General features: G+C 48.9%; 1 protein-coding gene across 2 annotated transcripts in view; it reads left to right on the top strand.

The window, feature by feature from the left end:
- Positions 1-25,112, top strand: part of MLX (MAX dimerization protein MLX) — a 366,376-nt gene that overhangs the window by 199,630 nt on the left and 141,634 nt on the right. Inside the window, exons 5-6 of one of the 2 annotated variants that reach the window (XM_069634428.1) lie at positions 1,539-1,645; positions 2,341-2,440. In XM_069634428.1, the coding sequence (XP_069490529.1) occupies positions 1,539-1,645; positions 2,341-2,440 (207 nt within the window). Of the gene's footprint in view, positions 1-1,502; positions 1,646-2,340; positions 2,441-25,112 lie in introns of both variants that reach the window. The other variant, XM_069634427.1, reaches the window with a different exon arrangement.

Here is a 25,112-nt window from a genome sequence, read left to right as displayed (position 1 = left end):
AAGATTACGGCCCTTTACAGACTACCACAGGAGGGACCCCCTGTTCGCCAGGCCCTCGTATATGGCACAATGGGAGGCGGACCTGGGTCACGTCGTAGAGGACCATTCCTAGATGGACATCCAGTCCAGGACACGCATGGCCGCCCCATGCGTTACTACTCGGGAATGCGCCCACAAACTACTGCTGCGCTGGTACTTCCCTCCTCTCCACCTTCACCACTTCCAGCGGGCACTGGACCCACTATGCTGGCGCCATTGCGGCCAGCCAGGAACCTATTTCCATATGTGGTGGACTTGCCCCAAGGTAAGAGAGTTCTGGTCCCAATGCCTTGCTACAATAAAGGACATCACCCAAACGGTAATACCACTGGCCCCTGAGCAGGTCTTACTGGGGATCCCGATCCCTGACGTTTACCCAAGAACAGGCCGGAGGGTAGCATAAATAACAACTGCTGCTAGCAGCCAAAATCACGATAGCACGCACCTGGAAAACCGAGGAGAGGCCCCTGATGACCCTGTGGTGGATTAAAATCTGGGACATTCTTATATCTGAAAAGGTCACGGTGGCCAAAGCGGGCTTACTCCACCGCTTTATGAACATCTGGACTCCGCTACTTGACTATGATCAGAGCTATCCGGCCCTGACCCACAAGCCACGCCTGATCGCGAGAGCCCTCCACTCACCCGGCCAGGGTGCAGAGGCAGGCTTGCCTCAACAGGACTGAGGGATACGACCCAGCGGGGGACACGGGCAAAGAGGGTGGGACCAGGGGGAGGGTTAGCTTGGGGTTCAATTTCAAGGGGTTCGAATCAAAGGTCAAGATATGTCAATGTGTATGTTCTCGGTTGTGCTGAGTTACAAATAAACACATTTTTAAAAAAATGCTTAACTAAAACTTAGGTGTAAATAAATATATATTTATATCTGAATCCTTGTGTGTAAGTGTTACTTGTATTGACTGATTTCATCTGTGCAGCTCACATTTACCCCTCTTGAAATAGGCCTAGCTGCTCAGTCACGCTGCCAACTTGTGTAGTATAGACCTATACAAAAGGTGGGTTATCTAATACCAAGCAAATAAGTCTTGTGTAGTCTCACGCAGTGTCACTTCACCATTTCTTACCTAACAACCTCCTGATTCAATTCAATTGCAATACATAAGCACCTGTAAGTTACCTGTCCAACTTGTAAAACGAAGACCTCCCACGTTTGTGCATGCATTGATGTAAGTAATCACCATGGGACTGTGTGTTATGAAGTTTGATTTTGAGATTTGTAGATTGTGACAATTCATCTATGTAACTGATTCATCTGTGTAACTGGATACCTGTCATATTTTCCTTGAGGATTTACCTAAGAATTGATGCGCCGGATAAACAACAAAAGTGTACAAACTGTATATTTTACTGCAGAACGCCTGCATTGTAAAACCTCCATTAAAGCTTTCTGACAGTATCTCCTCTTTTGCTTGCGATTTCGGACACCTGTGTTCTTTCTGTAGCGGAAATGCATTACAATGAATGTTCTCCACCTGCAGATGACGAGGACAGTGACTACCGTCAGGAGACTGAAAAAGAATCGTATAAGGATCGCAGACGACAGGCCCACACACAAGCTGAGCAGAAGAGAAGAGATGCAATCAAGGTAAACACTAGGCAACACAAGAAGGCATTATGATGGCAACAGTTGTTTAAATTTGACTTATAGGCTTCTTGAAACAAATTCTTAGAGGTAGAGCTTCCACTTTTCTGGCAACTGTTAGCTGGAACGGTGCACTCTTGGATAGTCACACTGCCACTCTGCAGTTGCAACACACTTAACTTGACCATATGTTAGGTGTTTACCCTTTTTCCGTATCGGCCACTGAAACTCATTCACCAAAGTCATTGACTCTGTATAGCTCCCATTTAACAATGAGATGACTTAGTTATCCGCTCCAGCCAGTCACGTAAATGAACACAACCGGTCACTGTTCATGAGATATTAAATTGCTTTGCTGCTCTTGCTGAGAATTTCAAGTGTACAGTCGCAGTTAAATGGAAGGCGATTCTCAGTCGAACCTACTCTTTTGGCCACTTTGACCTATGAGACAGTAATTGCATCTCAATTGACAGCCTTCTGTATATAGTACAGCCATGAGTGTAGATCTCTACAGTGTTTGTTTTTGAAATCCACACTTCTGACCCCACTGTTGATTGTGCGCCTTCAGAGACGTCCATGCCCCACATGTCCTGACCTAGTGGAAGGTTTATCCAAAGAAATTACCCTTTGGCAGGCTTTAAATGATCTCATCATTACTATAATTCAATACAGTTAACTCAATATTTCTCTTCACACAGAAAGGTTATGACGATTTACAAGCCATTGTGCCCACGTGCCTGCAACAGGACTTCTCAATTGGCTCACCAAAAATGAGCAAAGCCATTGTGCTTCAGAAAAGTAAGTTATTGTAGAGGTTTTTGATTAGTATTATTTTTCCAACACTCCAATTGTTTTTAAACATTCTTTTACAAAATAAAGGCAATGTTGTTCATGTATGTGTATGATTCCACACACTAGATTAGCTAAGGGAGTCTTGAATTTATAAAGTCAATGAGTATTATACTTTCTGATTTTGATCTTGTAACAGCAAAGAAAACTGCAAATCTGAGAATCCCCCCCACTGATTTTGCACAGTAACAAACATTTCCAGCAACACTTGTACAAATTGACCAACCTCTTCCTGTTGTCTTGTCCTTTACCCTTTGTCTATCTTTGATGGAAATTAAATCAAAAGTCAATGGCCGTATAGTTTTACAGCCAGAAAGACTTCACAGAAACCCACCACCAAAACAATGTCACAGAAACCCATCAGAACACAAGGACCACTCACAACAGGCAGATCTATTGAGTATCCTGAACCCCAATATCACAAAGACCTGGCCTTGTAACATGTGAACAATTCCAAGTGTCAATATCCGGTAAAGGTGATGGAAATTCACCACACTGCTAATACACAAGAGTAGTCTGAGACCTTCACAACAGTATACTGAGATGGATAATGCCCACCTTTGTCTCTTTAATAGAATCAAGACCCTACTATTCTAGTGTGAGCAGTCTTCATTCTATGGCAAGACCGTAGGCACACGTTATGCTCATTCAAAGTTCACTTGCCACTTCAGACATTGATTTCAAATAGAAGCTCTGAAAAGAGGATCAATTGGCTCAATTAGATACTCTCAACATATGCTCCAGCCTAGCCCCAATGGAGAATGCCATGGTTCTAGGAGCTGGATACTCTGCAAATCGAGCAACAGCCATACCCGCCTCTTTCATAACCCAGCGAGTCAGCATGGGAGAAGACACCGGCACGAAGTGCCTTCTCAAAGGAATCAATAGTTGTGAAACCCTGCTTGGCTGTGGCCATGAGTGACTTGCTTATACTGCTTTTAGAAGACACAAAGTTTGAGATTACAAGTCCAGTTTAGACCTGGGCTTAGTCTGTTGGGATATTCACAAAAGCCACTGCTTCAAGTGAAAATTCCCCCTGCTCTCATTCATGTCCCTGACGTCCGAGACCCATTTAGAAGAGTTAAGGCATAAATGCATAGCCAACTGCCCAGAATGAGCTTCACACAGATTCAAGTCCAAATCTGCCATAGAACCTCATTAACATCCAGTAAGTTTGCACAACAAAAGGACACTTGCCTTAATAAAAGAACTCCCTTAAGCGGTATGCAAGCCATCTGATGTTCACTCAGAGGATGCTCGTCAACTAAGTCATGTAAATCTGAGATTGCTGAGTGATAAACTATTACTGGTTTCCGTGCAAAGGCTGCTCATCTCATGTTCAAAGGACAACATAGTAGACAATTAAAGTTTTGGTTAAAATGGAATTGTGACCTATTCTGGACCAAATCCTTGGGCAGTGTGACACCCAATCATTCCCTGACAGCACTCACCAATTGTGTACAAATAAAGTTGTCCTGTCCCAGCCCAGACTGAGGGAAAACATGATTGCTGTCTGCTCACCTAATGGAATAGCAGGCTATCTTGCGCTGGTCATCAAGCAGTGTCCTTGACAACGTCGAACTCTAGAAGGCAAAAAAGGTTTCTTGTTGGCCATTGTCCTGCATTGGGACGTACCCCTTCCAGCTTGGAACCACCATTGCCCTTTGATGCTGCCAGATGACCAGTTCCTGCCACAGCCGACCCCTATAAAAGCAGTAATGGAGAAAAATCTTCTGCTTGTGATTTAGTCCTTATCCAGGGTCTCCCACAAACATGCCAGTTTCCTGAACATGGGGCCACCCACATAGGAGCACCAAGCCAACAGGCCTGTCTTGGAAGAGGCCTGGTCCCTCAGCCTAGTTGATCTTCTTTTTTTTAAATTTATTTATTTTATTTTTTTATTTTTTAGGAGACTACACCTATGTTTGGTGAAAGTTGCACTGTTGGCGCTGCTAAAAAGGTCTCGGTGCCTGGCCTGCAAGCATCTGATTCACAGGCTCAAATGATTTTTCAGTCAATTACATCATCTTTTAAAGGGGCACAACTGCCTCAATACCCTTCTATGGAACTTTGTGTCTCCTAGAGATGAAAGTCAACATGTAAGACAACCAGTCTCACGTTTAGGCACCATTACCGTCCAGCCCTGATCCTTTTTTTTTTTTTAAATTCAATTTTTATTGATTTTTGGAAAACAGCCTAGGTACGCAAATTACAAGATTTGGGCAATCGCCCTCAACAAATTAAACTATAAGCCATTATTCCCTGCGTTTGTTCCCCCCCTCCCACCCACCCCACGCAGTATCTCGAGCGCTGCTGTCTACTTATAGAAATGATGCGGCATAGGGCAGTGTCAATCCGGGTTTTCTCCGCCAGTGGTCGACCGGCTTTCCAGGTTCCAAGGCCATTTGTTCCATGTCGGGGCTTGTTTTTGGGCCGGGCCAAGGACGCTTGAGGGTCTCAGGACGTGGCGTATGTATTGCCAAACACCTCTTGAAATTGCAGCCAGTCTGTCTCTATTTGGGTACTTGAACCATGTGGCCGCAGTGAGTCTTTCCATTAGGAATATGTCTTTGGCAATCATCACCCATTCTTTCTTCGAGGGGAGGGCGGGCCTCTTCCACGTTCTAGCGTGGGCCGCTCTGGCTGCCAACAGTAGGGAGTGCGAGAGGTCCGGTAATTTTTCCCAGTGGTCATCCTTATGCTGCAGGCCAAACAGTATCAATATCGGGTCCAGCGGTAGCACACCTTCTCCCGCCTCTTTCAGCCAGCTAAGGACTTCGGCCTAGTAAGTTTGGACCTTCCCGCATGTCCACCACATGTGCCAATAGTTTGCCCTTTCCCCACACCCGTGCCACCAAAGGGGGATTACGTCTGGGAACATCCTAGAAAGTGTGATCGGGTCATACTGCCATCTGTGCAGGAGTTTGACAGCATGGGTTTTGTATTGGCAGGAGATCGAGGTCTTAAATGATCTACTACAGAGTCGCCCCCAGAGACCGTCTCCGATCCTACAACCCAAGTCTCTTTCCCATTTCCCCCTGAGGCTTTTGGTGGTTCCCTCCCGGGGGGTTAAAAGGGCAGAGTAAAGGAGTGAGATGAGGCCTCTCATTTCTACATGGGTATCTAAGATTTTTTCAACTGGGGTGAGTTTTCTTTGTAATTTGGGCTCTAGTTTTGGTTTCATTAGGATTCCCTTGAGTCTCAGGTAGAGGAGTGGGGAGAGCCTACCTATTCCCAAGGATTCTTCAAGCTCCTGGATGCTTATAAAGGACTCCTCTCTGACCAACTCTGCATAGGCCCGCATCAAACCAGGGCTGATAGTTTTCATGGCCTGGGATTTCCTCTAAAACTGGTGTGGACCAGATGTGACTCATGGGGGAGGGCCAAGTGGTCACCTTCTCACCGTGTCCCTTACCCTCCAACGCCTTCCACATTGTTACTAGTATTGGGTGATCCCTGATTCTCCTTGGCAGCTTTTTCATCGGGGCCCATAACCACTTACCCACTTCGACCGGGCTCAGGAGGGAGTTTTCGAGAAAGACCCATTGTTTGTTGGGGTCCTCTCTGAGGTGGGGGGTCAGGGTTCCGAGCTGGGCTGCTCTGTGGTAAGTTCGTAAGTCTGGGAGGCCAACTCCCCCTCTATCCTTGGGGAGGTTGAGTGTTTCGTAACCTATTCTGGGTCTCTGGCCTTGCCATATAAATCTCGTTATACGTTTTTTGGCTTCTTTAAGAAGTGCGTCTGGGGCTTCCAAAGGGAGCATCTGGAAAACGTACAGGACCCTGGGGTTCATCTTTACATCGTTTATCTTTCCCATCCACGAGATTTGCCCCTTACCCCATGTCTCCATATCTTTAAATAAGTTGTCAAACAGCGGGGGGTAATTTGCCTGGCTTAGATCTTCGTGGGGCCGGACGATGTTGATCCCCAGGCATTTAATCCCTTCGGTGCGAATTTGGAACCCCAAGGGGGACAGCTCCGTGAGGTCCCTGTCTGCATCTGGGGCAAAGGGGAAGATCATTGACTTCCCTATGTTCATCCTGAAGCCTGAGAATTGGCCGAACCGTTCAATAACCCGAATGGCCGCCAGGACCGAGTTAGTAGGTTCCCTCAGGTGGAGCAGTATGTCATCTGCATAGAGGCCGAGCTTGAAGGTCCGACCTCCAACAGCAATACCGCGGACCATCGGGGCACATCTGATGTACTCTGCAAGTTTTTCCATGGTCATGACGAACAGGATTGGGGAGAGGGGGCAGCCCTGCCTCGTCCCCTTTTGAAGGCTGAATGTTCGTGAAAGGCGACCATTCACCGTGACTCTAGCCGAGGGTTCTGTGTATAAGGCCTTAATGGCTTGCCTGATTCCCTCGCCAAAGCCCAGTTTGACAAGGACTCCATGTAGAAACTCCCAGTCCACCCTGTCGAACGCTTTTTCGGCGTTGATGGCCACCAAGACAGGGTTGTCTCCCTTCGGGACTGCTTCCCTCATCAGATGCAGGGTCTTTCAGAGGGTGTCCCCCCCCCCCCTCTCTCCCCTGTATGAAGCCCACCTGGTCGGAATGGATGAGTACCGGCATAAGGCTGTCTAGTCTCGTGGCTATGATCCTGGTGAACAGTTTAGCGTCCACATTCAGGAGGGAGATTGGTCTATATGACCGGCAGTCTGTTGGATCTTTGCCCTCCTTCGAGATCACTGTTATCAGTGCTTTGCCAAAAGACGGAGGCGCCCTCCCGGTCCTCATTATATTTGTGAATAGGCCCACCAGAAACCCGCTAGTAGGCCTCCAAAGGCCTTATAGAAGCCTGCGGTAAATCCGTCCTCCCCGGGGGCCATGCCCAGCTTAAGACCCGATATTGCCTTGAGTACCTCCTCGCTCGTTATTGGGGCGTCTAAAGCTGATGCCTCTGGGGGGTCCATCACAGGTAATGTTACTCCTCCGAGGTATGCTCCCAGTGCCTCCGCCTCCACTTCTCCTTCCCTCCCGTAGAGTCTCATAGAACCCAGCAAATTCCTCCACTATTCCCTCGGGATCCGTTTTTGTCCCCTCATCCCTGCATGAGATCCTTGACACCCATCTATCTCTCCGTTGGCCCCGGAGTTTGGCCGCCAGCATGGTGTCGGCCTTATCCCCTTTCTTATAATACCTTTGGCGCAGGTGTTGGAGGCCAGCTACATTTTTCCCCATCTCCAGTGCTCTCAGCTCTTGCCTTTTCTCTCTTGCATCCCCCAAGTCCCTTTCCCTCTCCTCGTCCCTCTTCCCTTCAGATCCCTCCAATGCTATTATCTCCGCCCATAGCCTATGTGCCAGGAGAGTCCTGGTCCTTTTTTTGGAAGCCCCCTCTCTAATCAGAACACCCCTCCAGGTCACCTTTGCTGCCTCCCAGACTGTCTCTGTTGACTTCACCCGTGTTATTGAGTTCAAAATATTCATTGATCGCCTTCTCCATCTCCTCCTTAAAAACCACATCCCTTAGCAGGAAGTCATTGCATTTCCACAGGGATTCTCTGGGTTTCAGACCCAATACACTAATATCTGCCCAGACCAATGTCGTGGTCCGACCAGCTAACCGGGCGGATGATGCAGGACTCCACTCGGCTCATGTTCTGGTGCCCCATGAAAAGATAATCTATTCTCGTTCTGGTGCCATGGACCGCTGAGTAGAAGGTGTATCCCTTACCCTCCGGATGTGTCCACGAGCCCATAGCCCACATTAGCTCCCGGAATTTCCCCTGGGGTCTGCCCCCTCGGCTGCCTAACGGGATGGCCCCTCCACTATGATCTAGTTCCCGATTTGCCCACATGTTAAAGTCTCCACCCAGTATAAGGAGCCCCTCTGTCCTGGCCATTATCTCTCCCATCGCCTCTTTGAGAAATTCAACCTGGCCCACATTAGGACAATAGATCGCTGCTAGGGAGACCCTGGAGTTGTGCAAGTCACCTGATATTATCATGGCTCTACCGTCTTCCCTCCCCCACCTGGTTACCTCTGTGAGTCTCTGGTTTCTCTGCAGGATGATCCCGACTCCACTCCGTTTCGTGGGAGTGGATGCCCAGAAGGTCTGGCCCTCTCCTCTCCCGTGACCGTTCTAGTTTCCTGTACGAAGAGGTATCTATTTTAGCGTTCTTCATTTCCCTCCCCAAGAGGGAGCGCTTTGCTGGGGAGTTCAGACCCTTTACATTGAGTGAGCCAATTCTCAGTGACTCAGCCCGGCCCCTATTCTCATTGTCCGCCATTGGGTCCTTGTCTTGTGTATACCTTCTTCCCGGATCTGTGCTTGCTGCCACCTTCCAATGTGGTTTTGAGACTGTGTGGGTCCCCAAGATCCCCAACTCCTTCCCTCCCTTCCCTCCTCCCCCTTCCCCCTCTTTATCATGACGCCTGCCAACGGGCAAGCCACCAGGGTGAATTCAAGTCCATCCACCGCAGCCCCCTTGTTAAGCTCAGCGTCCCCGTCCGGGGCTGTTTGATTCAATCTCTCAGTCTCACTAATAGCGAGCCTCTGATCACTTAGTCAGCTTCGGCTTCCGTTGTGGGGGTGTTAAGTTTCTTGAATTTCCTTCGGCCCTTTATCATCTTCTTTGTGGACCAGAGGCCCTCCGGTTCCCTCACAGCGCTCCGAGGCTCTTGCGCCTCCATCTCGTTTCCTTCCTCTGGGGTACCCCCTTTGAGTACCTGCAGCACTTGGGATGCCTCCTTGCCGCCGGTTACTCTATAGTCCACTCCTGAGCGTTCAAAAGACAAGGCGAATGGGAAGGACCACCTGTATCTTATGTCTTGGCTGGTGAGCCACTGGGTGAGTGGCCGGAACTCTCTTCTGCGGGTAAGAGTGAAAGCCGAGAGGTCCTGGTAAATCCTCACTGTGTCTCCTTGGAACAAGAAACTCTCCAGCCTTCTCGCTTTCTCGAGGACCTCCATTTTCTCTCTGTAGCGGAGGAAGCGCACAACTATGGACCTTGGGCCGCCCCTCGCTCCACCTCCCCCTTGGTTGGCTTTTTCCAGCTGGACTTCCTTGCCCCCCTCGAGTGTGAATAGTTGGTTGATGAGGCCCTGAACGTTTCTCCCCACGTCTGCGGCAGTCTCACCTCTCTGAGTCACACCCATAATGCGCAGTTGTTTCGGCGTTCTCTGTTCTCTAGGTCGTCCATTTTCAGGGCTATAGCCTCCTCTCTGATTTCTAGATCTGTTAACCTTGCTTCGTATTTCATGTCTAACAGGTCCATTTGGAGGTGATTGTTTCGTCTCCACTCTCCCCCTGAGATCTACTATAGAGGCTTGTATGTCCATTCGAATCGCTTTTATCTCCTGGAGGATGTCCTTGAGGTCGTCCTTCATTAGCACTGCGGGCGGGGGGGGTTCAGCACTTGAAGGCATGGTGACTCTGTGTGGATCACTGAGGGGTGCGTCGGACCGGCGGAATCGTTGGAGGGAGCGGATTGCGTGGGCGGAGTTGGTTCCAGGGCTCTGGTCTCTGGGTGCCCTTTGGAGTATGGGTGGGGGCGGGGGATGCCTCTCACCTTGCCTTAATGCCTTGAGGTTTTCTCTGGTCGTCTTGGGCCCTCCCCGCTTCCGCGGAGGCAAGCTTGCAAGTGATGGCTCCGGTCCTCACGAAGGGGGCTAGGATTGTGATTGGGGCCCGTTTCCCCAGATGCGTCACGGCTGAAATGTTCCTGGGGGACCTCTGTACTCCAAGGGAGAGGGCCGTGCCAGCTTTTATGGGGTGAGTTGCGCTGGTCCGTGCCCGGAGGGCGCCGGGGGGGGCCAAACCCAGTCCGCCGAGTATCAGTTCTCCCCCCTGCGCTCCTCACCTTCTCCGGGCCATCGAGGGCCTCCACACGTCCATTGTGGGCTCAGACCCTTTCACTGGGGGCTCCTTTTCAAGTAGGCCTCTGCGCGCGGGGGATGGGTCGGGAGGCTCCCGGAGTCCTGATTTGCTGCTAGTTGTCCGCACCGGAGCGGTTCTTGGTGGCGTGGGGCTCCCACCAGGGCGCCCCACTCATCCCTGGCCTCGTGCGATGTCCACACGCCACCGAGGCAGAGCTCCGGGGCCCGCTTGGCGTCTGCGCACGGCAGGGGGCATGCTCCGGCGTCCGCCCCTCGGTGTTATGGGCGTGGGCCGCGGTTGCAGAGACGACGATCGGCTGCTCCGGGTTCCGCGGCAGGTCCGGCCGACGCCCAGGGCCCCGCGAGAGGTGACGCCCTCAGTGGCTCTGCTGCACGGCCTCCGAAAAGGTGTCCTCTCTGTGGCTCGGCGAGCGGGGCCTCAGATCGGGGCCAGGCTATATCCACTTTCGGAGGGGTGCTCAATTCGTTGGGCCGCTGCCGCGGGGGTGCACGTTCCCGTCGGGGTTATTCCTAACTCCCGGCCGGGGATTGGTTCAGAGTGCTGGGCCCTGCGGTGGTGGAGGAGCGCTTATCTCACACGTCCAGCATGCTCCGCGCCCCCTGGCGGTCTCAGGGCACTCTACTTTCATCCTGAGATGTTTCTCTTTCTCCAGAGCCTTATATATTCACAATCTCTTGTACTCTGCAACATTGGGTGAAGGGCTCATTCAGTGGTCCTGGAATGGCGGTTACTGTGGAGTCAAACATGTCACCAGTTTCTTTCCCAGGATCTACATGTGGCTTTTTTTGTGTCTTTGACCTGCAAGCCCTTTGCTTTTGTGGTCCTTACCTTAATCCTCTGAGGAAAGAACTTCACCCACCTCAGAGGAGGTGTCTGGCTCCATTAGCTCTGTTGTGATGGGCAAGGGGGAAATATGTAGCTCCCATTTTATCCTTCCTGTGGCAGGAAAATGGGGTAGGTGGCTGCTCAGTCCCTCGCACAATGAAAGCTGCTCTTAGGATTTGGATTTGCAAAAGCAGACTCTGGTAGATTATCCTTCTTTAGGAGCCGGGTGGGGGCAGAAGTGTGTGGAAGTGGATGACCTCTTGCATGCAGACCTAATCCTTCTCACATCGCCTATCGGCCAGGAATTCATTCATGAGCTGCCTGTTTCTCAAAGGTCCTTCAGTGGATCCACTCACTCTTGTACAGGTCTGATGCCATCCATCATGATGTGCTACACTGCAGGCAGAGGTGGGCTTGTTGGGATATGAGTAGACTTTATGCAGAGGGTATAATTATACAAATGTTATTCAGAAATATAAAGTTAAATTTGTGTGTTTAACAGTACTAGCGGGAGCGATTAGTACACATGCAGAATATCGAAAATAGAAGGCCAGAGGTATACTCCAATTTTGCCCAGAGAAACCTGTATTACCTTATCTAAATTAATCACCTGTATAGCAATGCCCCCACTAGATACATGTGCCGAGGAGCAGTAAGTGTGTGTGTCACACTCGCACACACGCATCCCTCTCTCAGTTGGGCACCATGTTCTGCAGCGCAGAAAACAATTTCGAATGGATTGTGTCCTCCCACGTATTCCTCATCTTTGATATATGATATCCAGCTTCATGGAATTTGTTTTTTCAGCAGAGGGTGCTGTGCGTCGATTCAATGTCCCTCAAATACCTCAGTCTCGAGGATTGTCATCAAAGGCATATATAGCATGCACAGCGCTCGTTTGCTTCCGTTCAGTTTTTCCGCAACAGCTTTAGCTTCGAGAAATACAGCACGCTTCTTCACTTTCGTGACGACTTAGTTATTTCGAGAAATCAAAGTGTCTTCTTCGACACTGACAACCCTGAAGATTGGGTTCAAAAAGTGGCAGGATTGTGGGCCGAAAATGTCTTTGACCGATCCCCATCGAATTTGTTTGTGGTGCCTTGGGGCGGACCATAACACCTCAGACTGCTCCAAGTGCCAGTCTATGACTGGAAAGGCCTTGAAGGAACATAAGGGGAAGTTGAACGTGGGTTGAATCCCTAAATCTCCTACCACGACCAAGAAACCTTCGACTGACTAGTCGAGAGGTGACTCTCCTTGGAGGAAGAAGGCCAAGCAGTCGAGATCGAGGAGTGACCCCCCCCCCCCTCTTCTTCGTCCTCGAAGAAATTGAAGAGAAGGCACGGTAGGTCGACTTTGTTGTCGGACGCTTTCCCAGAGAGGGTTTCTTGCCCAACCAAAGTGTCCACTCCGGCCGAGGGGGAGGCCTTCAGAGCTGAGATTCTCCAAATATTTGAAAAACAGCCTCAAAGCCGTGCTCCTACCGTGCCTTCAAAAGAAGCTGGGAAGGAAAGGGCTCGACCTAAATCCTGCGTGCCCTCGAGGCCAGGACGATCCACATCGAGTGCCGTCGACGCCTCGATCCGATGAAGTCTCATCGAAGGATCGGTCGAGCCTTGAAGCATAAGTTGAGGTCATCTCCACCTTCGACTCCAGCCAAACCCTCGACGCCAGCTGTGCCATCATTGCCAGCTGCGCCATAGACGCTGAGCGCCCAGGAGAATCTTTGGCGCCAATGAAGAAAGTTTTTGACTCTTCCAGCGTCAAACCCATTGTTTGCAAAATCCCTAATTTCTTTGAAAAATCCCTCATTCCTGAGAAAACCTATGTACCACTACCTAGGAAAGACTATTTTAAGTCTTTCTTCCATTTATGAAGAAAAGGAGCAGTCAGATGAATAGCAGAGGAGTCCAGGTTGAGGGATCTCTATGACAACCTACAGACTGCAAATGGGGTGGATACCTCACCTTAGTTAGAGTGTGGGAGACCAGAGGCGGGGAGCATACAGATGCATCCTACAGACAACTCATGTCTAAGGTAGTGGACTACATGGCCATTCGAACAAGATGCTCTAACGGACATCTTAGATAAGGGTCCTCAGTCAGATCCCATATTACCATTTCATATTGTTTTTCAGAAAAGGGTGGCAACGGATTGGGAAACGCCAGAAACCAACCCATGTAAATAAGAACTTGACCAAGAAGTACCGCACTTCAGTAGTGACCTGTCGAAACACTGCACTCAAAAGGGTCTGGTGGTGCAGGCAGCTACTACAAAATCTAAGCAAGCGGCTTACCCTACCATCTCTCCAGATAGGGACGGTAGATACAAGTAGATGGATGGGCAAAGAAGGTATTTTCTGCAGGGAGTATGGCACTCCAATCTGCCAACTCCACATGTGCCCTCGCAAAATTTACTTTCACTGTATGGGACTGCATTTCCATGGTGGCTGAGCACATCCGAGGGGGATGAAAGAGACTGGTTCTTAGCCATAATTTGTGACGGCGAAGAAGCCATGTGCGAGTCTCTTCAGTCAGGTTTGGATTCTGCTGATCCCATCAGCATAGCCATGGCTACCAGCACCGTTATGCGTGGTTGCAGAAGTCTGGTTTTGCACCGGATGTGCAGTCCAGACTTCTCAACATGCCTTTTGATGGGTCTCACCTTTTTGGCAACAAGGCTGATGAGTCTTAAGTTGCAGACGGCAGCCAAATCTTTGGGCGCTGCAATTAGGCAACCTCAGCCTTTTTGACCTAGTGGACAACCTTGGAGAGGTAGATCTTGTTGCTACTACTCCTCAGTTGGAAGGATGCGAGGAATGGCCAGCCAAAGGGGCCAAAGAACATTTCCTTGTGGTGGACGAGGAAGGGGTGCAAAGCCAGCTCAAGCAGGGGCTTCTTTACCATCTTTTTATTATTTATTAGGCGCAGCCAGCAGCCCAGAGCCATATGGGCGCCGAAGAATCAATAGCTGGGAGTTAAAATAGCAGGTTTACACATCTATCCTTATTTGAATGCGTGCGTTTCAATGCCTCCAGAGTCTGGCAGCTACTCAGATGAGAAGGCAGGACATTCAATTTTACCGGGGAAATCGGCCAAAAGGCGCCCCTTCTTACTAGTTCCACTTTTGTTCTCGTAATATGCAGGTTTTGCTCATCATTTGCGTGCAAAGCCCAAACCACCGGTTTATTTTTCAATCTTTTAAGCGGGAAAAGATTTTTAAGAGACTTAAAGGTGATAGTGAGCAGCCTAAACTCTATCCTCTCTGCAATGGGAAGCCAATGCAGTTAGCTTCTCACTTCCGACACATGAGCGAACTTGCGTGAACCCATGATCATTCTGATGTTGCTATTCTGCACCACTTGGAGTCTGGCAATTTCAGTTTTACCTACTCCTATGAGAAGGGAGCTGCAATAATCAATTTTCACGGATATGATAGCTCACGCAATCATTTTGCAGCCTTTCTGGGATAGACATGGACGAATGTGTGAAAGCGGCCTAATATAGTAGGCCGGTGCTGAGACTAGGCTGCTGACATGAGCAGACCTACTCAGGGTCCCGTCAAGAGTCACTCTAAGATTTGCAGAATGTGTTATATTCGGAGTCAAGTTTAGCATGTCTAGGTTTAGAGCCAATAATTATAAGCTCTGTCTTGCCATGATTCAACGCCATCCTGTTCATGTCCATCAACTTGTTTATGAGGTCATATACCTCTGACACTGCTATGGCGTCCTTCTCATAGATGCCTGTTAAAGGGATGAGACATTGCGAATCATCAGCGTAGTTTGAGAAGCAGATCTTTTTGCCTTCTAACATGTGAAAGAAGGGGACTGTAAAGAGGTTGTAAAGGACCGGTGCGAGCGAGGCCCCTTGTGGAACACCATAACAAACTAAAACAGGGTCCGCTTCCACCTGTTTACTACAGACCCGCATGGTCCTCAACCCTAGAAAAGACTGCATCCAGTCCCTTGCTAGCTCACTAAAATTCGCTACCTTCTGAAGTCTCCAAGAGGAGGGAGTAGTCCACCAAATCAAATGCGACCGATAAGTCCAAGGACATCAGCAGCATTAAGTTGCTGTCATTTATGTTAGTCGTCATGTTAGATTTTAGTTAGAGTAACACAGATTCAGTGCTGAAACCTCGATGAAAACCTGATTGACTTTCATTCTGGATCGGGTAATCTTCTATATGGCAGAGAAGTTGCTCATATGCCACTCTAGCCAATATCTTGAGGATGAAGAGGGATTTGGAGATGGGCCGGTAATTGGTTGCAATTTTAGGGTCAAGATCAGGCTTCTTGAGCATCGGGGTGATCCATGAACCCTTTAGTCTTGTGGGACCCCTGGCCTCTTTGAATGAAGCGTTCTCGATTCTAGTAATGGAACTGATCAGCAGCTCAGAACAGGCCTTAATAGCTGTGGCAGGAAAATGATCCCCTTTACAGGTGGATGGCTTTAATTTAGCTAAGATGGTTGGAGTTTTACTGAAATTATCCTGAAGTTGAACTTTGGTATTGACTGCAAAATAATAGGTGCATTTTCCTGTGGGACCTTCAAATGGTCTGTGAGCCGTGTATTCAAGGTTTGTTCCATGCCATTTTTCATTTTTTTGGTCTTGGTGGTTAATGCTTCCTGAATCTGAGTGCACCGCGTTTTATCCTTACCAATAGCCTCCTGATATTTAGTGTCCGGTTTCTCCAATTCCGTGAGAATTGCAAACATTTCCTTGGAGTCATGTTGAGCACTTTGAATATGTGCTTCATAGGATTCTTTTTTGGTGTTTCACTGCAAGTTTAAATCTGTTTGCCGCTCCTAAATAAATTATCCTGTCCTCTTCCTCCCTTGAAATTCTCCACTGATAAAGTAATTTTTTCTACTCTTACGGTCTTGAGTTCCTCTGAAAACCAGTTATTTTTGGAATGATTTAGAACTTTCCTATTTTTGAGAGGAGCTGTGACATCAATCGTTTTGGATAGTATGTCCAAAAGGGAGTCAGTCATCCCGCTGCATCGGCCGCCTCAAAAGCTCTGAGGTCTTGACTCACAGTTCACCAGTGGGGGGCGTGGGGGGGCAGACTGCTGTCATGATCCCTGCTTCCAAGGGGTCAGGACTTGCCCCACGACCTTGGAAGCAGGCCCATAACTCTGATCCCAGGAACCAGCCAGTCCCTATTGGGACCTTTTGGACCTTGTCCTGGCGCCAGTGGCGCCAGGCTCATGAAGGTGACTGGTCCCGGCACAGGAAGCGCCGGGCTCATATTAGATAAGAGTGCTTGGTGAACCTACCTGTAGCAGACCATGCTGCTTACTTACCAGCTAGCTGGTCTCCTGATCCTTCTCTGCCTGGGACTACTTTTTCTGTCTAGGTGGAGCAGGAGCCACTCCCTGGAAGCAGAACACAGGAACTCTTCTAGAAATCTGGAACTCTTTTTCTTACCTGGGTGAGGCCGTGGAAGAAGACGCCTAAGCACTACAGAAGGCTATTTAAACCACACCCGATTGGTTTCACGTGCTTCGCGTTATTCTGCATCTGCAGCAGGACGCTCACCGTGTCAGCTCCAGGAAACCTCCAGCTCCAGATCCTGTGAACACGAAATCACCTGCTGGGATCCAACCTTCAGTCTTCAGCAGCTCCTGCAAAACAAAGGCACAGGTTAGGCTAAAGCAAAGGCAGCGCATCTACTTACCTAATCCAACGGCAGCATCCAAGGCGCCTTTTTCAGCCTTTCTCTTCCGGCATCCGACATCTGCAAAGAGAAAGAACATCGGTCAGTAATATTTAACTACAAAGTCTGCTTACCTGTGTTACGCCCGTTCCAACTCAGCTCGCGCTGCATTCCGGCACCTGCAAGACAAGATACATCGGTTAGTAACGCTTAGTTACAAGACTGCTTACCTGTGTTACGTTCGCTTCCAATCTGTTCGCGCTGCACCTCGGCACCTGCAAAGACAAAAGAGACATTACGGTGCATTCTACAGCGCTAGTGCAGTCTTTCTACTTACGTGCCATTAGAAGAATAATCTTCACCGCCACAGCATCTGAAAAGGAAAAGACATAGACTTTAAAGACTTAAGACTTTTGAAAGAGAAGAGAACAATCTAAAGGAACTTAAATACTTACAAGGCACGCTTGTGCAATAACGGCGTCTTCGCTCTCAGCTAACCCTCTGCTATCAAGAGGCAGAGCTCGCATCCAGTGAAGCAACTGGACCCAGCGCCCCTGCACAAGACGCAGGATGGAGAGCCCGGCATTTACCTATCTAAGGTAAGCGCAATTATCAACCCAGTTCCACGGGGAAAGAAAGGGCGAGAGGGGCTAGGAACTTTCCCAACCTTCCAATCACTAATACCTTGGTTTACCCTTGCAGACACCTCACTCTTCAGCTTAAACTTTCGGTGAGAAGGGGGCCCTGTCCGGGAGCAAAACAAACCCTGCGCCTAACACTGAAGACGGTATCCCCACCAGATCAAGGCCTGCGCCTCCGAGGGAACCAGGTGAGCGTTACAGAACGCGAAGCCTTACCACATAATTCCCGCCCAGGCGCAATGGAAACCTCAGACACAGACCAATTGGCCCATTTACTCGGGGAGTTGAGGGCGGAAGTACACGCCGCACGTCAGGAAACAAATGCCCTAAGGAGGGAGTTAGTGGTCTCCAAGGAGCGAACAGACGATTTGGCAAGGCAATTGCTGCAAGCCCAAGCTGGACAAACTCCTCTACCCACCCCTAGTGGGGGGCCACGCTCCTACAGCTTTCTCAAATCCGGTGCAAATCAATCTACCAGGAAATATACCTTTGGCTCCGCCCGAACGCTTTTCAGGTGATCCGAAAAGGTTTGCTGTGTTCATCAATCAATGTCGCTTGCACTTTTTGTGCAGACCCGCCGCTTTTCCAACGGACCAGGCTAAAGTGGCCTTCGTGCTCTCTTATCTCAGTGGCAGTGCCGCAGATTGGTCTGTTCCTTTAGTGTCTCAAGATGACCCCATTCTCCATAACTTCCAGGACTTCCAAGCCAGTATGGAGAAACTGTTCGCAAGGCACTATCAGGGACAGGCCTTGGACAATGAACTTCTTTCACTACGACAGGGCAATCAAGATCTTCTGACTTATATTGCATCATTTAACAGACTAGTGGTGGAAACCGGATGGCCGGAGGATAAGAGGATCACACTGTTTTACAGAGGTCTGCGTGGGGAATTAAAAGACGTTCTGGCTCAAGTGGTAAATCCTCCACAAGACTGTTCCGAATATATCGATCTGGTAGTGCAATTGGATCATCGACTACAGGATCGGAAAGCCGATCGATCCAGATTTGAAACCCGACTTTTTCCAAGGCCACAAAGTTCCACGAAAGGAACTGATTCTGTGGAACCCATGCAAATAGGGGTTGTTAAAGGACCTTTAACCCAAAAGGAGAGGGAAAGGAGGAGACAACTGCAATTATGCCTCTATTGCGGAAACTCAGGGCACTTTCTTCGAGATTGTCCAGTGAAGCCCAAGAAGAAGATAGTAGGGGCGTCTGATAAAGGTACCGAGAATTCTGAGCCGGGAAACAACCTCGCCCGGCAAGTGTAGAGGTCCGCTTGCCGAGTGTTAAAACCAGTTCTTTGACCTCGCATTTCATCATGCCCATGGTCCTCGTGAGTCCAGAGCAACCTAATTGTATGCATGCCATTAAAGCATACATTGATAGTGGCGCAATCGGGAATTACTTGGACTGTGAACTGGCAGCCAGGATGAATCTATCTCTTTGTCCAAAGACGGTGAAAGACGTCATCACCACCGTGGATGGGACGGAAATAGCTTCCGGACCCGTAACTCACACCACCATGGAAGTAACGTTAGTAAGCCAAGATGGGCATCAAGAGAAGATCGTGTTTGATGTGATCAAGGCCCCGCAATTTCAAGTCATCTTGGGAGTCCCTTGGTTGGAGAAACACAATCCTCAAATTGATTGGCGAGCAAAGACAATCCGGTTTCCAGAATGCGCTTCTACCTGTTACCCTCAGCCCTCCACCAAACTAGCTGCAACTGTTTCTGAGAGTCCACAACTGCCTCCCGAATACCAGGAATTTCAAGATGTCTTTCGGAAAGACCAAGCTAATTCTTTGCCTCCCCACAGATCATACGACTGTCAGATAGACCTGATTCCCGGATCCACTCCTCCGTGCAGTCGGATTTATGCCCTCACTGAACCTGAAAATCTCCACCTAAGGCAATATTTGGACCAGTACCTGTCTAATGGATTCATCCGTCCTTCGAAGTCCCCGTCCTCCTCAGCTCTGTTCTTCGTGCCAAAAAAGGAGAGAGACTTAAGAACGTGTATAGACTACCGTGCCCTGAACCAGATTACAATTAAGAACAGGTATCCATTGCTATTGATCCCAGAACTACTTGACCAAGTCAAAAACGCCTGTATATACACTAAGTTGGACCTCAGAGGAGCCTACCATTTGGTGCGAATAAAGGAGGGCGATGAATGGAAGACAGCCTTTCGTACCAAGTATGGACTGTTCGATTATCAAGTGATGCCCTTCGGGTTGTGTAACGCACCGGCCGCGTTCCAGTTCTTTATGAATGACGTGCTCCGTGAACTCATTGATGTGAGTGTAGTTGTTTACATTGACGATATTCTGGTTTATTCGTCCTCTGAGGCAGAACACCGAAAACACGTCACCGCGGTACTGGAGAGGCTCCGAAAACACAAACTTTTTGCAAAATTAGAGAAGTGCGTCTTTCATGTCACTGAGGTCGAATTTTTGGGATTTATTTTGTCGCCTGACGGAGTTCACATGGACTCGAGGAAAGTAGACGCAATCATCAAGTGGCCCTCACCAACATCTGTAAAAGGGGTTCAAAGTATGTTGGGCTTCGCCAACTTCTATCGTAGGTTTATTCCAGACTTCTCTCGGGTAGTCCAACCCATTACAGCTCTCCTCAGAAAAAACAAACGTTTTGAATGGTCTACCGAGGCAGAACAAGCCTTTCAGGAGCTAAAGACTAAATTTACTTCAGCCCGATTTTAAAACATCCCCGCCCGGAACTACCTTACATCGTCGAGACCGATGCCTCCAGCCTCGCTATGGGAGCAGTGCTTTCACAAAGAGATCCAGAAACCAACCAGTTACACCCCGTGGTGTTTTGGTCTCGCAAATTCTCGGCCCCAGAAATCAACTACACCATTACTGATAAGGAACTTTTGGCTATTAAGTCCGCCTTTAAGGCCTGGCGGCATTATCTCCTAGGAGCCCGACACACTGTCACCGTCATTACTGACCATCGTAACCTACAGTATCTTAAATCAGCCAAAGCCCAATCCTCCAGACAACTTCGCTGGGCATTATTTTTTGCCGAATTTGATTTTATAATCACCTACCGACCAGGCAATAAGAATGGTAAAGCGGATGCCCTCTCTCGAATTGGAGTAGATGAACACATGGTTAACCCTGAGCCCGTACCTATTATTCCTGAACAAAGAATCCTGGGTCTGATCGGCATGCAATCCATTGAAGAAATTGAAGCCCAGGTTAAACAACTTGTAACTCCAGCAGACATACAAAAATGGCATCTTCAGGGGGAAGACTTCACAGTAAAGAACGACTTATTGTACTTCAAGGAACGACTTTATCTACCCTGTACTAGCTTACAAAATCAAGTCATCTCTTGTTATCACGACTCCTTAATGGAAGGACACCCGGGTATGGCCAAGACCTCGGAAAAGGTCAAGCGTCACTTCTGGTGGCCATCTTGGAGAAAGGACATCAGAAACTTTGTCATGTCCTGTGGAGTGTGCGCCCAAAACAAGAGTCCTAAGGAGAAACCAGCAGGCCTCTTACAACCAATTGACATCCTACCTCGTCCCTGGCATACCCTCCCCATGGACTTTATCACCGACTTACCTCCCTGTTCCGGATACAATACAATCCTGGTAATCGTAGACTTATTCTCAAAAATGGCACATTTCATCCCACTAAAGGGTTTACCGTCAGCAGCAATCCTGGCTCGAGAATTTCTTGAAAACATCGTTCGGTTGCACGGCTTTCCTTCAATTTTAATCTCGGACAGAGGAAGTCAATTCATCTCCCACTTCTGGCGGAGTTGCTGTCGGTTGGCTCAAATTGATGTGAGACTTTCAACCAGTCACCACCCACAAACCGACGGTCAGACCGAAAGGACCAATCAGACTTTGGAACAGTACCTACGCTGCATGCTGCAACAGACAGAAGGAACTTGGAAGGACATCCTTTGGATAGCCGAGTACGCTTACAATAACTCAGTCCACTCTGGAACCGGAAAGACCCCGTTTTTTCTTTTGTATGGTAACCATCCTCGAACCTCTAACCTGGATCCACCTCAGGATCTTGGAACACCAGCAGTTGACCACCTACATTCAACCATCACCCAAGCCTTCAAGGAAGCTACTACCCACCTTCAAAGGGCCAAGGAACAATACAAGAAAGGAGCAGATCAACATCGGAAGGAAGCCCCTCAATACCAAATAGGAGATCAAGTCTGGTTATCCACCAAACATTTACCCCTAAAGGGACCACGCACCTTTAACCCAAGATACCTGGGACCCTACTCTATCACTGCCATAATAAATCCAGTAGCGGTCAAGTTGGATTTACCCCCTCGTATGAAAATGCACCCAGTCTTTCATGTTTCACTACTAAAACCTGTTCAACCAGAAACCCGATTGACTAAATCTCCTGAACCTATCCTAGTTGACGGAGAACTCGAGTTTGAAATCAAAAATATCCTGGATTCCAAGATCTCCAAATCAAAACTACACTACCTGATTGACTGGAAAGGCTACGGCCCCCAAGAAAGATCTTGGGAACCTGCAGAACATGTACATGCACCTCGACTAATCAAGAAATTTCATCGGACATTTCCTAACAAACCAAGACCTCCGGAGAAGTCAACCTTGGGAGGGGCCTTAAGGGGGGGTGCTGTCATGATCCCTGCTTCCAAGGGGTCAGGACTTGCCCCACGACCTTGGAAGCAGGCCCATAACTCTGATCCCAGGAACCAGCCAGTCCCTATTGGGACCTTTTGGACCTTGTCCTGGCGCCAGTGGCGCCAGGCTCATGAAGGTGACTGGTCCCGGCACAGGAAGCGCCGGGCTCATATTAGATAAGAGTGCTTGGTGGACCTACCTGTAGCAGACCATGCTGCTTACTTACCAGCTAGCTGGTCTCCTGATCCTTCTCTGCCTGGGACTACTTTTTCTGTCTGGGTGGAGCAGGAGCCACTCCCTGGAAGCAGAACACAGGAACTCTTCTAGAAATCTGGAACTCTTTTTCTTACCTGGGTGAGGCCGTGGAAGAAGACGCCTAAGCACTACAGAAGGCTATTTAAACCACACCCGATTGGTTTCACGTGCTTCGCGTTATTCTGCATCTGCAGCAGGACGCTCACCGCGTCAGCTCCAGGAAACCTCCAGATCCTGTGAACACGAAATCACCTGCTGGGATCCAACCTTCAGTCTTCAGCAGCTCCTGCAAAACAAAGGCACAGGTTAGGCTAAAGCAAAGGCAGCGCATCTACTTACCTAATCCAACGGCAGCATCCAAGGCGCCTTTTTCAGCCTTTCTCTTCCGGCATCCGACATCTGCAAAGAGAAAGAACATCGGTCAGTAATATTTAACTACAAAGTCTGCTTACCTGTGTTACGCCCGTTCCAACTCAGCTCGCGCTGCATTCCGGCACCTGCAAGACAAGATACATCGGTTAGTAACGCTTAGTTACAAGACTGCTTACCTGTGTTACGTTCGCTTCCAATCTGTTCGCGCTGCACCTCGGCACCTGCAAAGACAAAAGAGACATTACGGTGCATTCTACAGCGCTAGTGCAGTATTTCTACTTACGTGCTATTAGAAGAATAATCTTCACCGCCACAGCATCTGAAAAGGAAAAGACATAGACTTTAAAGACTTAAGACTTTTGAAAGAGAAGAGAACAATCTAAAGGAACTTAAATACTTACAAGGCACGCTTGTGCAATAACGGCGTCTTCGCTCTCAGCTAACCCTCTGCTATCAAGAGGCAGAGCTCGCATCCAGTGAAGCAACTGGACCCAGCGCCCCTGCACAAGACGCAGGATGGAGAGCCCGGCATTTACCTATCTAAGGTAAGCGCAATTATCAACCCAGTTCCACGGGGAAAGAAAGGGCGAGAGGAACTTTCCCAACCTTCCAATCACTAATACCTTGGTTTACCCTTGCAGACACCTCACTCTTCAGCTTAAACTTTCGGTGAGAAGGGGGCCCTGTCCGGGAGCAAAACAAACCCTGCGCCTAACACTGAAGACGGTATCCCCACCAGATCAAGGCCTGCGCCTCCGAGGGAACCAGGTGAGCGTTACAACTGCCTCAGCATCTAGAAGAATGGCGAGACATTACTTCAGATGCATGGGCCTTGGAAACCATAGCGCACTGCCTTCCTTTTTATACAGAAACCTCCGAACAATCCACCAGGGAACCACTCTTGGAGGATTCCAGATCTGCTCCTTGTGCAGGAGATTTTAACCGTGCTGGAGAAAGGTGCTATAGAACCAGTGCCTGTAGCGGAGAGGAACAATGGTTGGTATTCCCCTTATTTCCGAATACCCAAGAAGGACGCAGGACTGAGACCCATCTTGGACTTCAGATACTTGAACAAGTTCCTCAGGAAGAACAAGTTCCAGATGGTCACACTTTCTCATATTCTTCAGGCCCTCCAACTCCAGGATTGGTTGGTGTCATTGGACCTTCAAGATGCTTATTTTCATGTGCCAACCCATCTCAAGCACAGAAAATACCTGAGGTTCGCAGTTGACGGTTCTCATTTTCAATTTCGAGTTCTACCTTTTGGGCTGTCCTTCGCCGCGAGGGTTTTCACCAAACTGATGGTGGTGGCAGCAAGTCTCAGGAGGGGTGGGGGGATTCATGTCTACCACTACCTGGACAATTGGCTGATCTGGGCACGTTCTCCAGAACAAGTCCTGGATCATCTCATCGTCACCTGTCACTCCCTTCACAGACTGGGCTTCTCCCTCAATTACAAGAAGTTCCATATGAAACCTTCTCAGAAACTCCAATACATCTGAGCTGTTCTGGATACATTCTTGGGAAATATCTTGCCACCCGAGGTGAGGACTTGAGGCATTCTTCATATGGTCACCAAATTTCAAAGTGCCCAGTGTCTCACGGCCTTCGATTAATATATTTTTATTTTTTTTGTGGTTGCTCGGCTTCATGGCATCCTGCATTTTTCTGGTGCTAGAAGCCTGCCTGGGAATGATATCCCTTCAATGGGCTCTAAGAAATCAATGGTCCCAGTTTTCAGGAAAGATGTGGAACATACTTCAGGTTCCAAGCAGGGTTGCACAGTATCTTCTGAGGTGGGCCTGCTAGAACATCATTCTGAAGAGAGAACAATTTTGGCAACCATGTCTGGAGATAACAGTAGTAATGGATGCCGCACTCACAGGGTGGGGAGCCCACACCAACGATCTGACAGTCCGCGATTGTTGGTCTCCATCAGAGTCCAAACTACATACCAATCTTTTGGCGCTGAGGGCAATTGGACAAGCGCTGAAGGCCTTCCTGCCCTCTGTACGGGGAAAGAATGTCCTGATAATGACAGACAACACATTTGCCATGTACTACCTCAACAAGAGAGGTGGTGTGGGGTCACTACCGCTGTGCAGCAAGGCAATGCAGCTCTGGTCATGGGCAATACAAGAAGGAATCTCCTTATCAGCAATTCACCTAACCGCAGAGGAGAACCCGCGGCAGACTCTCTGAGCAGCCAGAGCACAGTCTCCCACGAGTGGGAACTAGCTCAGGAAGTCCTTCAAGAGATCTTCACCCTTTGGGGAACCACTCCAGTGGATCTGTTTGCGACCAGTGTCAACCGGAGTTTGAGAAAGTTCGGGAAACACATGTTCCTAATTGCCCCAGATTGGGCCAGG

The sequence above is a fragment of the Ambystoma mexicanum genome, chromosome 13, assembly GCF_040938575.1.
Source record: "Ambystoma mexicanum isolate Mex_15411 chromosome 13, UKY_AmexF1_1, whole genome shotgun sequence".
Lineage (NCBI taxonomy): Eukaryota > Metazoa > Chordata > Amphibia > Caudata > Ambystomatidae > Ambystoma > Ambystoma mexicanum.
This window is presented reverse-complemented; position numbering and strand designations above follow the sequence as displayed.